Source organism: Cinclus cinclus, chromosome 7, assembly GCF_963662255.1.
Source record: "Cinclus cinclus chromosome 7, bCinCin1.1, whole genome shotgun sequence".
In the NCBI taxonomy this organism is placed as follows: Eukaryota; Metazoa; Chordata; class Aves; order Passeriformes; family Cinclidae; genus Cinclus; species Cinclus cinclus.
Window position 1 is genome coordinate 128,695 of NC_085052.1, and position 15,250 is coordinate 143,944.

At 36.1% G+C, this 15,250-nt stretch overlaps 1 protein-coding gene across 1 annotated transcript in view; it reads left to right on the forward strand.

The window, feature by feature from the left end:
- The first annotated feature begins 479 nt into the window (after window positions 1–479).
- The window catches only part of CFAP46 (cilia and flagella associated protein 46), a 68,578-nt gene continuing 53,807 nt past the window's right edge, over window positions 480–15,250 (forward strand). The window contains exons 1-11 of the mRNA XM_062496286.1: window positions 480–528; window positions 868–992; window positions 1,990–2,121; window positions 4,951–5,015; window positions 5,580–5,744; window positions 7,114–7,237; window positions 8,597–8,691; window positions 9,480–9,587; window positions 10,608–10,707; window positions 12,238–12,336; window positions 13,722–13,912. Of these exons, the coding sequence (XP_062352270.1) occupies window positions 480–528; window positions 868–992; window positions 1,990–2,121; window positions 4,951–5,015; window positions 5,580–5,744; window positions 7,114–7,237; window positions 8,597–8,691; window positions 9,480–9,587; window positions 10,608–10,707; window positions 12,238–12,336; window positions 13,722–13,912 (1,253 nt within the window). The remainder of the gene's footprint in view (window positions 529–867; window positions 993–1,989; window positions 2,122–4,950; window positions 5,016–5,579; window positions 5,745–7,113; window positions 7,238–8,596; window positions 8,692–9,479; window positions 9,588–10,607; window positions 10,708–12,237; window positions 12,337–13,721; window positions 13,913–15,250) is intronic.

Below are 15,250 nucleotides of genomic sequence, written 5' to 3' on the forward strand. Positions count from 1 at the left end.
TGATTCCTTCCTGCACTGGCAAATATGACAGCAATGCTCTTGGGCATTTTGTTCTGCTTTAGTCCAAAGGTTCAGCCACTGGCGGTGTATGCTTTATTTCAAAAGGTTTCATGTTAGAAGCTCTCAGCACGGGGACAAAAATTACAAAAATGTTGCCAGCACTTCTTAGCACTAGTTTCATCTGCAGGAAGGCATCAGTCGTTGCCTATGTCAGTCCTTGAGCCCGTGCCCGCTCCGGTGCCGCCCGCCTCCGCGGCGGTTCCTAACAGCTCCGCCGCCCGGGGAAGGGCCGGGTGTGTTGTGGGAACGCTGCCGGGATACGCGCCGGTGTTGTGGGAACCGCGAGCGGCCGGGGGGGCAGCCTGCGATGTCCGGAGGGCACCTCTGGCAGCCGCATCTCTGGGCTGTCCGGGCAAGCGTTCGGGAGCTGCGGAAAGGCCTCGCGCCCGCGGCCCAGAGCTGGCCCGGCCCGGGCCGAGATGGAGCCGGCCGTGAGGGAGCTGCTGCTCGCCGCACAGAGCGCAGGAGGTGAGCGGCCGGCGGCTGCGACCTCGTGACCGTCTTGAAAAGGAAGGGAAATTAAAGTCCGACTTCCCACAGGAAAACAGCTTGATCCTCATCTGTTTTCTAAACTCTCTTTCTAGTGTGCTAACGTTAGTGATTTTAAATAGCAAGGGGGTTGTTAATGCTTCATCTTAGAACTATCCCTAACTTCGAACAACGTCTGTGGCAGTATTTTCCTTAAATGTTCTTCGTTTGTTTTTGCAGAGGAGAGACTGGATATCACGAGACTCATTTGAATGCAATCACGTCAGTATAACTGGAAGCAAAAATTCTTTATTCCTTTTTTTTTTTTTTTCATTTCAGATGTTCAGGCTTTGAAGAATGCTTACAAGTTAATCAAATCAGCCACTGAAGGGCAGTCTGAACTTGATTCATCAGATAACATCAGCACCGATTTATATGTTTTATGTGCTGAACAAGCCCTTCAGGTTTGTAATTTAGGTCTTTTATCTTTTTATTTATTAAATAAAAGCGTGTATAATGCAGTGTATTTACAACTATTACAGTTACTGCTTTAAAAACCTCAGAAGCACCTGAGGAAAGTATTACACCATTCTGGTTTTCGAGAGCAATTGTTTAAACATGCATTTTCCATTAAAACTCCAGCCCTAAATCCTCACTTCTTTATAGTCAGTCAGCAAAGTGTGGTTTTTGAAGTTTGTAATCATATCCAAATTAGCAAGGTCTACCATAATATATACAAAAAAAATTTCCATTACAGTTTTTTCTTGTTATGGAAAACTTAGCATTTAGCAATTTGGTCATGGCTGAAGAAAGTACATTTGTGAACATCTGTACCAGGCAAAAGAACCTTAATAAAAAATAACAGTGACCCTGGTCCATTCTAATAATGAAAGGCTGCTGCTAATTGAAATTACTTCCATAAAATATGGTAGAGATTTTTAATGTTGAAGTATTTGTTAATTTTCAATTTATGATCACAAATAATTGGGTTTTAAGCAGACCGAGTTTGTAGTAAAGCATTTTTTCCCCCAAGCTGCAATCCAGTTAAAATCTATCTGTGATCTGAAAATTAAGGTGTAGCACTGACAAATCCTGCCAGCTAATACCACTCTTTAAAAAGCCCCCCCAAAATTCTGTGAAGAGTTTTTGTCTTTATGTCAACAATTGTGTTTATAAAGCAAACATTTTTTTGGATACTGTAAGCAGTTCTAAGACTGACTGAGGAGTTTTGTTAAGTAAAGGAGCTTTTTTTTAACATACATTTGGAATGACAAAACTATGCCTTTAGTAAATTATAATGGTCTTATACCACAACTGGTATGCATCCCTATGGAATATTGCTTACATACTGGTATGGAGTTAGATGTTACCGTTGATTAGGCATGCATTTTGAAAAGCTAACAATTCTTAATTATTTGTTGCATTTTTTTAAATATTGAAATGGTTTTTTTGGGGTTTTAGCTGGGATATCTGGAAATCAGCAGTGACTGTCTACAGATGTATTTTAAAGGAAGATTTCCTGTGAACCAGTTTCTTGGCAGAGCATATTTGTGCCAAGGCCAATTGCATGCTCCACACTCTACAGATAATTTGGTGAGAAATTATGAGGGTTGCTTTATATTAAGCCTGGTTTTACAAGTATTTAGTTGTAGGTTTTTATGTGTTCCTTTCAGTCATTTAAAATACACAAGGATAAGCAAGACTCTGGGAAAAATTGAAGGAAATATATAAACAAGTAGTTTGTGAGTAAACAAAACATACCATCCGAAATACAGTAATATTTCAAATATTTTGGAGAAGACAATAAACTTGTAAAAATTTTCAAGTGGTTGATTGTTTTGTTTTTAACCCTCTTAACTTTTTACTTAAATACGATACTTTCAGACCAAATTAGCTGTAACTGTTAAAATAACTACTAATTTTATTTGGGAAGCATGTGGTAGGCTTCCCTACCTTGGGAAGTGGAGGACTGAAGGGGCCCTCAGAGAGGTTGTGCAGTTCGTTTCTGTGGCAGTATATTTCCAGCACTCACCAGTAACATTTCCATGTAGTACTTGGATGTGGCTTTTTGTAATGAGGGGTGGTAGCAATTCAGCAGGATACTTCTGCTTCTGTGTGTTTCTCTGGGCTGCTACAATTCACTATATATGAAAAGTAGTTTTTATCTCCTGCTGATTTTAAAATGGAGTGGGATCTGTTTTCTGCCTTCAGTATTTCACTTGTCCTTGTACTGTGATCTGTCAGCTTTGATCATCTGTTAATGGTATCTAGCCCCGAACAGTAACCTTAACAGACGTTTAGAATCAGAGTATTCTGAGTTGGATGGGACCCACAAGGATCATCAAAGTCCAACACCTGGTTCTACACAGGACAACTCCAAAAATCCCACCCTGTGCCTGAGAGAGTTGTCCAAATGCTTCTTGAGCTCTGTTGGCCTTGGGGCCATGACCACTGCCACCCTCTAGGGGAAGAACATTTTTATGATGTCCAGCCAAAAAGAACGTTTTTGTGATGTCCAGCCAAAACTCTCCCTGACACAGCTCTAGCAGCTCCCTTGGATCCTGTCCATGGTCATGGAGACCAGAGATTGGTGCTGCCCCTCCACTGCCTTGAGGAGGAAGCTACAGAATGCAATGAGGTCTCCCCTCAGACTTCTCCAGGCTGAACAAACCAAGATACGTCAGCCAATCCTTGTAAGGCTTCTCTACTAGGTCTTCAACACCTTGAAACTGATAGTTTGAGTTATTTGTGTTCACAAATATACCTAAGACATATTTTAGTAGTTTCTTTGAATAATGTGTTTGAATTGACTTTCAAGCTAGAGTCTTTTCCCTGTTACATTTTCCGTCTTTTCTTTCTTCTACGAGCACAAGTGCAGAATAACTTGTCAGTGGTCACTATAAAACCTCATGCATGTTTGAAACGTCCAGTGTCCAGTTATGTTTCTAAATTAGTAAACTATTCTGTTACATTTTGTGAATCTCAGTCAAAATTTGCTGTTTTCTTCTTGGCTCTTGCTAACTTCTTAGAAGTTAAAAATGCAGTTTAAAGTACCATCCTGGCTTGGTTCCTTGTGTCATGTGGTGTAATGGTCTCCTAAGATACACTTCACATCAATTGTAAAATTTTGTCACTCCTGTGTTCCTAGATAACTTATGAAAGTGTAAGTGGTGCAACATCTCATGCTAAGTAATCATAATTTACATAGAAAAGATAAATTTGTCCTTATATTGGTTTCCATCCTTCTTACTTGATTAAGATGCATGTGTTCTTAAGGGCCAAGTGCAACTTCTCTACTTTAGTACATATTTCATTTCTGGTTTTCTCTTTATCTAGGCAGTTCCCATTTATTGATCAGTACCCTTCTTATGCCATCCCAGAGCTCAGTAAGTCAGTCCCAATTCTCTTGGAGATTTTAGTTTATCTTTTCTAGCATACTGTAGAGACCCTCTCTGGTGTCATCCCATTCCTGCTCATCCAGCTCCACCTTGGCTTTGCTATTTGCACCGCATCCTTCTCCTACACTTTCAAAAATTCCCCTATACTGTCTCACCCATTTTCTTCACACCCTGCCTTCAGGGATACTGATGAGATCTTCCCTGAGCTGCCTTCTTCAGGCTCAGCAGTCTCATCACTCTGTCTTTCCCTGTAGGAGAGATACTTCAGTTCTTTCTTGACCTTTGCAGCCCTGTCTTGGCCTCTCCACAGTACCCATGTCTCTCTCGTACTGAGGAGCCCAGAACTGGGAACAGTGTTCCTGGGTCTGGCTTCACCAATGCTGAGTAGCAGGGAAGTATCACATTCCTCAGCCTGCTGGGCCCACTCCTCTTAAGGCATCCCTGGACATTGTCAGCCAGTTTTGCAGCAAGGGAATGCTGCTGGCTGGTATTCTTCGACTTGCTGTCCATCAGGATGCCTAGTTCCTCCTCTGAAGAGCTGGTTCCCAGCTCTTTTAATGATAAAAAGGGCATGCCTGTCACATCATTCTATTGACAAATTCCTGTTGGAGCCTTTTTTAAGAAAATAATTCCTTGAGATTTTTAATGGGACAAATGAATATAATTTTTTTCCCCACTGGGTTTGCTCTTGGGTATTTCCAAACTTTTTTTGCTAAAAGCGTAAAAAGTATGCAGCTTTGTAGTTTTGGAGAATTTCAGTCCCAATAATTAATGTTTGGCAGAAATCAAATAAACTGAAAATACAGTATTAAAATTTGAAATCAGGAAATCATATAAATAGGCTATCAACCAGTTTTTAATTTTTCTGTTTCTATAGCAACAACTTACTATGGCAGTATGTCTTAGTTGAGATTGGTCTGAAAACAAAATTTATGAAATATGAACATATTGAAATATGAAAATAATCTACTGATTTGTAAAAGCCATATTCAAATTACACTAGCTTTTCTTTGTTCTGTTCTAGGAAGAGTTTGAAAAGTTTGTGCTGTTTTTTATGAAGGCAGTAGATTTTGCAACCCATAACAGAAGGTAGGCTGTACTGACAGGATTAACTCTAAATCCCAGGAAGTGCTACTGATCTGCCTTTTCAATTCTTTGTCTTGATTTTCATTAGGTAGCATTTAGTTGTCAATTCTTTGTCCTGATTTTCATTAGGTAGCATTTAGTTGTGTTATTAGGTAGCATGTTAGTTGTGGTGTTTTTAGATTTTGTCTTCCATTTTGTAACTTCTGTTACTGCTGTGTGTGCTGTAAGAATGTAAGGATACTGCAGTCTGACATTGACCAGATAAACAGCCCAGTTAAAAGCTGATAGATATCTCAGCACTTCTTACCCTTTTATAGTCAGAATCTATAGAATGAGAGCACCATGTTAGCTTATTTTTAAGTGGATAATTATTGAGTAATTATTGAGTTGTAAGAGTTACCATATTCTTCTTGTGCTGTACTTCTCAGTTTTTAGTCAGGATTGCTTCCAATGAAAAGTGAAAGTTGCACTTTTTAGCTTCTTAGAAGTGTCTTACAGTGCTCAAGCTGTAATTTTATGTTTATTCAAGTTCATGAAATTTTTTTTTTAAATGTTCTTATTTTTCAGGTATTTTTTTTTGATATATAATGCCTCAGTTCTTTATTGGCAACTTGTGAGGCCATTTCTTAAGCCTGGATTCCGCTATTGCCTTATTCCTAGTCTTTCACAGATTGTTACAGCATTAAACCAAATTGAAGAGCAAGACAATGAATGGCGAGCAGAACTCATGATGTGAGTTTAATTGTATTTTTTCATATGGGCATTCTGTAGTCCTTTTGTAACTGCTACCTGAGATAGTATTTAACAAGGTATATCACTGTAACGTTGCAGATGTGTTTATTAAAGCTTAATTAATAACTTCTTAAAGAGATGTGAATGTACTGAACATAAAAGGTGCTTCATTTCAATATTTGCTTTAGGCTTGAAGTTTTAGTGACAGCTGAAGAGAAGTTTTAGAGAGGGCTGGGCTCTAGATTGAATCTGAAGTTTCACAGTTATTTTGAATGTAGTGTTTGAGTCATTGATAGTAATTGGAAACGAATGGTGTATAAATATCAATGTATTACCATTATCGCATTTCCTGAGCAAAGCTGGAGCATAAACCTTGAGATAACTGTACTGAGAAAAATCGTTTTATGTGCAAAAGGAGGAGTGTCCATGTAGTTTTTCAAGTTACAGGTCCCACTCCCTTGTCGCAGAGAAGTTTTGATCCCCTGTTCAACAGACTGATTCCAGTTCCTCTTGCAGTTCTACTATAGTTTGTTCCCTTTTTCTTTGTGAAGTTTTCTGCTTCTTTGGTCTGTGACTGTGGTTTATTGATGTGTAACATCTTCTTTATAAACTGGAACTGGAGGGAAGTAACAAAACTTTCCAAGAGGTGTGCTAAGGACTATCTGGAATACCATGTGTGCAGTTTCTTGGTACCAAACTCTTACTGGGGCATTGATGAGAACAAACAAATGCACACAGTGTGTTTGTGTTATAAAACTAATGGTTACATTTATTTATTTTAAAGTTGTATTTATTTCTAAATTTTTAAAAATTATGATTTTCATTGTTATTAATTCATGTCGTGGAGTCACAGGCTCTTTTCAGTCAAATAAGATAAAGTATGGAAAATCCAGTAGATACATTGCAGTTTCCAATAGAAATAGTTTTCTTTTGCTAAATGGCTTTGAAATACTAGCCTTTCCAGTCGTTAAGGGAGAATCTTAGAATGTGTCTCAGAGAAATGTTTTTTTCTCATACACTTTAAAATAATTAATCTTTTTAATTCCTGGTATCTTGTTGAGAAAAGTTTTCACAGAAAACCTCCACATTTTCCAAGGTTCTTACTGTGATCTGCACTAAATCTGTGTCAACACTAAATTTAACACTAAATCTGCTGTGTTAACAGCTGTATATATCTGGAAGAAGCAAAAATGTAGAAATTAGAGGATCTCTTCTATGTTGAGCCAATGCTTTATAGCACTAATTTCTTGTACTGCATTTAGAAGTGGTAACTTGAATACAAAGAGTTAAAAAAGAGTTAAAAATATAACTAAGAATTATTTGGAAAGTGTTAATAAATATTTAATACAAACATTTATTTGATCTGCAGAAATTTACTTGAGTGCTTCCTTGATGCTTCAAAACTGGAAGAAGCAAAAGAGTTTTCATCTTCTGCAGCAGTGTTTATTAAGGAAAATGTTCCAGATAAATACTCTCAAATATTTTCTTTAATGGTAATGCTGAAAAGTATTTTAGATTCCCATTAAGACAGGAGCTCTGTCTATGTTTCATTAAGGTCATTGTTATAATTGTTATATAATCTGTTTTGTTTAAGTTTTGTGAGCTACCAAACAATTCAGTAGATACACAGAGATTTTCACAGATTGTATCTTTTTGATACTAGAAGCTAAAGAGCTCCCTGCTTCTCCATATTCTTTTAACACATCATGATATAATGGGGATGACTTTGGCTAAGCCTAAAAATTCTGTTTGGGATTAATTACTATTGAAAGAGAAGGTGTAGTGAGAGCTATGTAACCTGACTTATGCCACTGAGGGCATATTTAGCACCTTTTGACTTTTCTCATGCTGATAAATGCTTAAGTGATTCAGCTTGAACCCTGTAAATAATTCTGAAAATTGGAGGATATGACAGTAGTTCACATTTCTTGCATGCCCTTAATTTGGGAAATAAGAGGGTGAAGACAAATGTGGCAAAAGCAGAAAGAGGCAAATAAAACTTGGAAGTTGTCATCAATCTTCTACACTGTTGTCTTTTTTCTGTTCGCCCCCCAATAATTTAGTTCCAAAAGTCTATGTTTATATTACAAATTTCTCTAACATTTGAATTAAGAGAACCAATATTACAACATTCCAGAGGTGTGATTATAATGAAGTAATCACCCTGGTGCAAGCTTGAAATTGCTTTTGTATTTTTTTTAAGAATTACTGAGCAAAGCTGTCTGACAATGTCCTTAAAGAGAAGAATGAAGTAGTTTCTAAAACTGTGCTTGGGCTACAGAAGTATGATCCAAACTACTGAGTGCTTTAGCAGCAGCATACTGGAGTCCTGCAAAACTTAGTGTTCCAGTACAGTTTAAGTAATCACTATTGATAGTTGTGGGCAGCCAGTGTGAGAGTCAGAAGAAATAATCTGTACGCTAGTAATGTGTAACCCCACAGTTAAGTTGAAGTAACTGCAGTTTATTGTAATGTCTTCATAGTATTGTTCCCTGCCTATTATCGATAGGTACAGATAAAATTTAATTGGGCATGTTTCTCTCAGCTGAATGACATAATTTTAGAATGAGCTCTATCAAAAGGTGTTAAAAATGTTTTAATTAGGATTCTTACTCAGAAGGTAGTTCCACATTTATATTTCTGCTAGTAATTCTGATCCTGACTATCAGAAAGTCAGTATAGCTCTACTGGGTGTCTTTGTATTGTCTATGCAGAACAACATAGATTATCATAGTAGCCACATTGCCCTTAAAGTCCATGAAAATAGTCAACATACCTGCTTTATTTTAGCCCTGTTGAGTGTCAGTCCTTTGCTTATTTAACCAAATAATAATTAAATTGTTATTTTATAGGTGTATCATAAACTAATGGATATTTCCCAGGTAGAGAAGGAAATACAAAATTCCATCCATCTGTCAGTTATTTATAAAATTCAGGTGTTAAAGTTGTAAGTATGAAAATGTATCCTTGCACTTGTACTTTGATACTGCATATTACAGAGGTAGAATCAGGTTCAGGGATCCTGTATGCTTGTAGAAAAATCTACTGCAGAGTTTAATTCCTCAAAAGGAAAATTATAATGACAGTTTGTGTAGTAACTGTCGGGTCTGTCTAGAGAACACTCTCATCTAAAAAATGCGCTAGTTATTTGGGAATGTAGGGGTTTGTGTGTTGTACAGATATTGCCAGGAGAAAGAATTTAAGAGTCTGAAAGACATTTTAATATCAAATGGACTCTTGTTTCATCCCCAAGCTGTGTACAAGAAAGTAAAGATGACATGGGAAAATCACCTAAAATACAATGTACAAATCATGAAGCATAATGCTTTTAAAACTCTAAATTCTAAAGGTATAAGAAAAATTTGAAAATTTGGCTTCATAGCAAAATCTCACATAATTTTTCAGTGTCTCAAGACTTCCCCATTTTAAAAATATGGATTATTTTCATAGTAACAATGCATTAATTTATACTGGCATTATGGGAAAGGAGTTTTGCACACCTTTTTTTTTTTTTCTTTTGTTCTAGAATAAAATTTAATGTCTGAAATATTAATTCAGATACTGAAGTTAGGTGTTGTTGTTTGTGGTTTTTTTCTTGATATTTCAATATCCAGGTTGCCAATTGATACCTTGGAATAAGAGCCATCCATTCTGAAGTTAGGAGAGTTATTTCAAATTTTTAATGCAATAATCTTTCTCACTAAATATTATGACCCAATTCCTCATATGTTGCAGGCAGTGGGACACAAATGTATTTCCAAATGATGCCACCGCACATCTGAATTCTTTATATGTGCTTTTGAAACAATATGATGTACCTCCAGCATCTGTTCTCAGTGTGAAGTGAGTTTTATTTGTCATAGCTCCCTGGAAGTTGGTGATGAAGCTGATCCTCCTTCCATGGAAGTCTGTCAAAATTCCTGATGACCTTGCAGAGATTGAGCTCTTACTTAGTTGTTTGCATTATGTTAACACATAGGTGGTCTTAAAAGAGGACAAAATCCTGTTAGGCTTTATGACAGAACCCGAGATAAAATATCTTCTTGCATATAGCTGTTTGTATAACATGATTAAATCTTTCCATAATAATTTCTTATTGGTAAACTGAGATTTTTTAAAGGTCTGAAAATTGACATGTACTTTTCAGACTGTAGAAAAATTTTTAACTTTTCCTGATGCCCTTCCAAACTCTTCAGCATAAGTTTGAAAGACTAAACTGACCACTTTTCCAGTTAGTTATATCACAGCTGTTACATACAGAAGTAATACTACATTTTTACTTGTTAAGGTAAACCCTCTTTGACAATATTCAGATATCTCATCACTTCTCCTGTTCCAGACAGTGCAGTGTGCTCATTTGGTTATTTACAGATATCCAAACAATCAGAAGAGAGTCTCCATCTCTGTATCTGTGTTCTTAGTTCCTAGGTAGCAGACTGATGGATTTAACTGCTTTGTGTGCCAGTTCATCAAATTGTATTTCCAAAATTTTCTGCTATCTTTTTGCAATCTGAAGTTTCTCACTTCACCATGTCTGTGCTTCATGCATTTTGTTCTGTATTTTTTGTCTTCTTCAGGAACTGTTTGTGTAGACTGCATAGGAGTATGCTTATTACTTTCCATAAACAGATTAACTTTTGTATTTTCTGTGTAGCCAACTTTGAACTCTTTCTTTTTTCCTTGTTAAGTGTGAGCTTTACTAGTATAATTGTAATAATAATTATAATGATATTTAACATTAAAATTATAATTCCTCTATAAGTTTTTCAGATACGTTGCACAGTTACTTTCAAATAGTGTTTTTATTAATTCCATGGAAAAGCAATATCAAGTTCTCTGAGTGATGTTTTTGTATTTTTCAAGGTTTCCTTTGATTCTGGAATTAGCTCATTTTTCTCTGAAAGTAAACTGCACTAAGCTCGCAGCTCATTGTATACTTGATCTGAAGAGCATTCCGATTACTGTAAGTTTTAATTATGTGGGTTTGGATACTTTTTTTTAGCACACTCCCACACCTCTTTTTTGTAAACATTTTAAAAATAGTACTAATGGCTCTATGTTTGTTTTGGCAAATAAATATTGACTGTAAATTTGTGCTTACATTTTTAAAATGGTACCTGTGTTAGAGTTTAATTAGAAATTAAATTCCAATTTCTATTATAATGTACCCACTTAGAGTTACTAATAAAATTTAACTTATCCTCACAGATTTTTTTTTTATTCAGGGTGTCTGATTCAGGCCCACTATTCTGAACATTTCCTCAAAGTTTAAAATTTTAAACAAATCCATAGCATTCCGCTGGAAGATGTGTTTAAATCCCTTAGATCAAGGAGTCACAAGATCTTGATCTAAGTATTTGTGCAGGCAGTAGTGGGAAATACCTGTTGTGTGTCAGCAATAAAGAAACTTTGCTTCTATTTCAACCTTCTCCATTGGAGTTAATGTGTTTTTAAGTGACCATCTTCTGATTGCCCAGCATCATTTGACAGTGATTTCTTGTCGTAGTAGAGTAAGAGAAATCTATGTCAAAATTTCAGGTCTTGGCTTTTTCCAAGTACTGGCAAATTTCTCAACCATGACATGAGTTTAATCTCTGTGTGTATTTGTCATTAAGTTTTTCACAATGTCTTCTCTTTTCCAGTCATGGGGATGTTAAATTACCAAAGGTCATGCTGGGTGATTTGATAATAGCTCATCACGAATTAGGAATGGAGAGGCTGTCTGAATTTCCTTACTACACCAATTCAACCCCAGTATTGTGTATCTTAGGTGTTTCTGTGATCCAGACATACAATTTATATGATTTAATAGTCAGCTCTTTCCTAAGCCGTTAAAAGTCTAAGCTCAATTTTCACTTAAAAGTTTCACTGCCCATCAAGCTGAATCCTTTCTGTCTTGACTAGCGCCTGTTTAGAAGCAATCTTGTACATTCTTAATAACATTCATGAGTAAATGGAAGAGGGCAGATTTAAATCAGATACTGTGAAAATATTCTTCCTTGAGTGGTGAGGCCCTGGTACAGGTTGACTGGAAATGCTGTGGCTGCTCCATCCCTGGAAGTCTTCAAGGCTAGGTTAGATGGGGCTTGGGGCATATTGGGATAGTGGAAGTTGTCCTCTACCCTTGGCAGGGTGTTGGAACTGGATGGGGTGTAAGGTCACTTCCAACCCAAACCATTCTATGATTCTATGATTCTATTAGAACTGAAACCAAATTACAGTATAAGAGGAATCAGGTGTACACTGGTTTTCTTACTGCAAATTCTGGCAATGAACAGCTTAAAAGTTACTTTGCAGCTCCAGTGAGAAAAAAGTGACTGCAGCTCTAACAACAAATTCTATTCCCTTTGTATAATTTCAGTTAACTGGCTAGTATAGTGGGATTTTCAGTAGGAAAGTACAGTGCTGTGTTACTGTAATTGCATGGGTTTAATATTTATTGTATTTATTTTTAATTATTGAAATTAGCATTTTGTGTATTAATACTTCATAGGAGCAAGGGAAACTTATTGAGATAGAATGTCTGGAATATGAATATGAAATGAAGAAAAATGGCACTGAAATTGCGTCTTATACCAAAAGAGTTGTTGAGGTATGTTCTTTAACTTTGAGAGAAAAGTACAAGTTTTAATTTGTTAAATGTGGAAAACTGCATTTGACTGTGTGTCTTAATGACATTATACTGATAAGGAATTCTTTTAACCTTCATATTCTCTTAAATTGAACTTCCAAGAAGGAAACAGAGAAAAATAAACCACAGTTGTGTGTTGTTCCCTTAAGTCTTCTGTCCAACCGTACAGGCTTGTAATATATTACTTTCCAAGAGCAAAGATGGTAGCATTGAGGCATAGAAGGACAACACTCTCATGTTTTCGTATTTTGCCTTTATGGGATCTCTTTTCATGGAATATCTTGGGTTGGAAAGGACCACTAGGGATCATTGAGTCCGTCTCAATTGTGATTGCATCTTATGGTTGATCTTATTCAAATTCTTATGTCAGAGAAATGCAGATTGTTCCTGATAAATTGTCACACCTGGGAGGATTTTCTTGAATTTCTGTGATTGGTTGGCTCAGTTATAATTCAGACCATCAAAGTTAGAAACCTAAATATCAATATTATCAGTGGGATTAGAGAGATGGCTACAATGAGCAGTTTAGACCAGCTGTTAGAGTCACCTAAAGTTCCTACAGTGGGAAGTAGGAATAAGTTTAATAGAAATTGGCAGTGCAAAGACTTACTCCTATCTAGGGCTGTTACCATTTTGGAATTCAGAAATTCCAATCACCTTTTGAAAAAAACACTCTTGTTAATGAATTCTTCATAATGTGAAAGACTACTGATACAAAAATGTAAAACAGGATGTTTAGGTATTTCTAAGCCCTAAGTCTACAGTATATGCAGTTGGAGAGGGATTTTGTTTGATTTTTTTTCTGTTTTGTTTTGCTTTTTGCTTTCATAACCTCTAAAAATAACGTAATAAATGACATGTTTGTTGCTGTAGATAACATTGGCTTTTAGATTTAATGAGAACCAAGTTTACTTGACAGTATGGCAAATTCCATTCATAATATTTCTTTTTTTCCTATTCTGCACTGCATCTGTAGCTGAATGTGAAAAAACCCAAAACAGCTAAACCTTCTGAATTCACAAATACTCACAACTACCAGTTTTGGTTTATCATAAGAATGGGGAATAGCTGACAGACTTCTGCCAGAAATGTGTGATAGCAGCTTGGAGCACCTAAAAGAAATACTCCCTAGTTATTGATGCCTATATACAAAACAAAACAATAGCAACAACAAACAAAAACAAAAACAAAAAAAAACCAACACCCTAAATAATTACTAAGAAAAAAGTTTCTGAAGTCTGCTGGCTGTTTTCAGTAGAAAAGTCCTGAGATTAAAATTTGGAGTGACAAGTAAGAAATACCATTTATTAAATGCAGTATTGCTAATTACTTCTTCATATATGTAGGCTCAGCTGAAACTGATAAAAAATCTTGAATTAACATTAAAACGTGCAGTTCAGTTGGGAGATCCTGGTGTGATCCAGGTTGTTTGTGCAACCCAGTGGAATCTGTGCTTGCCACTACTACAACACAATTTGCATCAACATGTGCGAAAGCCATTGATCGCAGTTGCTGATGTCCTTGAAGAGACTGACAGGTAATTTTTAATGCTGTGTAGTTTTTTGAAATGTTTCAAAGCATAAACTCATTTAAAAGCTCAAATTCCATGATATTAACTGTCTTTGATAATAAATGCATGTCTGCATGTTGCATACATTTCCCTGTTAGTCATTTAAATATAGGCTCCTTTCAGGCACAATCTTATACTCTTTAATGACCTGTAACAAAAACTGAAATATTTTGCTAATTTAAAAATACTCTAGTTAATCAATATAATTTGAGAAAAATCCAAAGCTGGAGTATATGTGTTGGATTGTGGTCTAGATTATTGTGTTAACATTACTTTTGTTGGTTACAAAAATAAATTACTTTTGAAAAAACATCATAGCTTCTATATTGCATGTCAAGTAAGACACTTTTTGCACAATAATGTTTTTGTATCCTTGATGATACTTCTTTTTAATTGAAAAACCTACTGTATTAAGAAAATTTGTTGGTTTTGGGGGTATATTCTTGTATTTGCTATTATGCTGTACTTTACCTTAAGCATCTAAATATTTTCACCTTTTTTGTTAATTTGAGTTGACAGGAAAACATTACTATTTGTTATTTAGTTGAGTTTGGACCTATTAATTGACTGACTGTTAAGAACAGAGATCAGAACTTGTGCAGTAGAGTGAGTTGTAATTTGACTTTTGAACAGGACAGCAGGTGGTTTCTGCTGCAAGTATTGCAGAGGAAGGTGAGGAATCAAATTTTTTTTGGTTGCATAAAGAGTAGATATACATATGCATGAAATCACTATATTGTATTACTGTACTGTTATTCATGCATTCCTTATGCTTTCCATATAGAGAATTCAAGATCAGCACAGGCAACTTTCAGATTTGTACTAAATGTTAGTAATGACAATTTTTCTCTAAAAACTTGCGGGGAGATTTTGGAGAGCTTAGAGTTTGAGGGTTTGTCACATATATATTCTTTATAATCCAGTAGACTCAGCCTGAACTCTGATGTGTTTCTGTCTCTAAAGATTGAATGAAGTAATTTGTCTCTATTAATTTGCCTGTCCTAATTTTTGTTTTCATTGCAGCATTAATTGTGGCTACTTTGGTACACAGGAAGAGGGTGATACTTGCTCAGTCAGGCTGGCTCTGATGTGGACATACATTAGTTCTTATGGCATATTTGATAGGCTTGAAAGCCTTTCTTCTCTCTCTTTTTCATAACGCTGCTTTAGTTTATCTGATTTTTTTGTTTTTCTTCCTGAAAATAATCAGTGGTAGCATGTAGAGCTCTGAGCTGTCATGAACAGCTTCCTGGGGCAGGTGATGGATAGGGAGCTGAGCATACCTGAGACTGGAGAACATGCAGA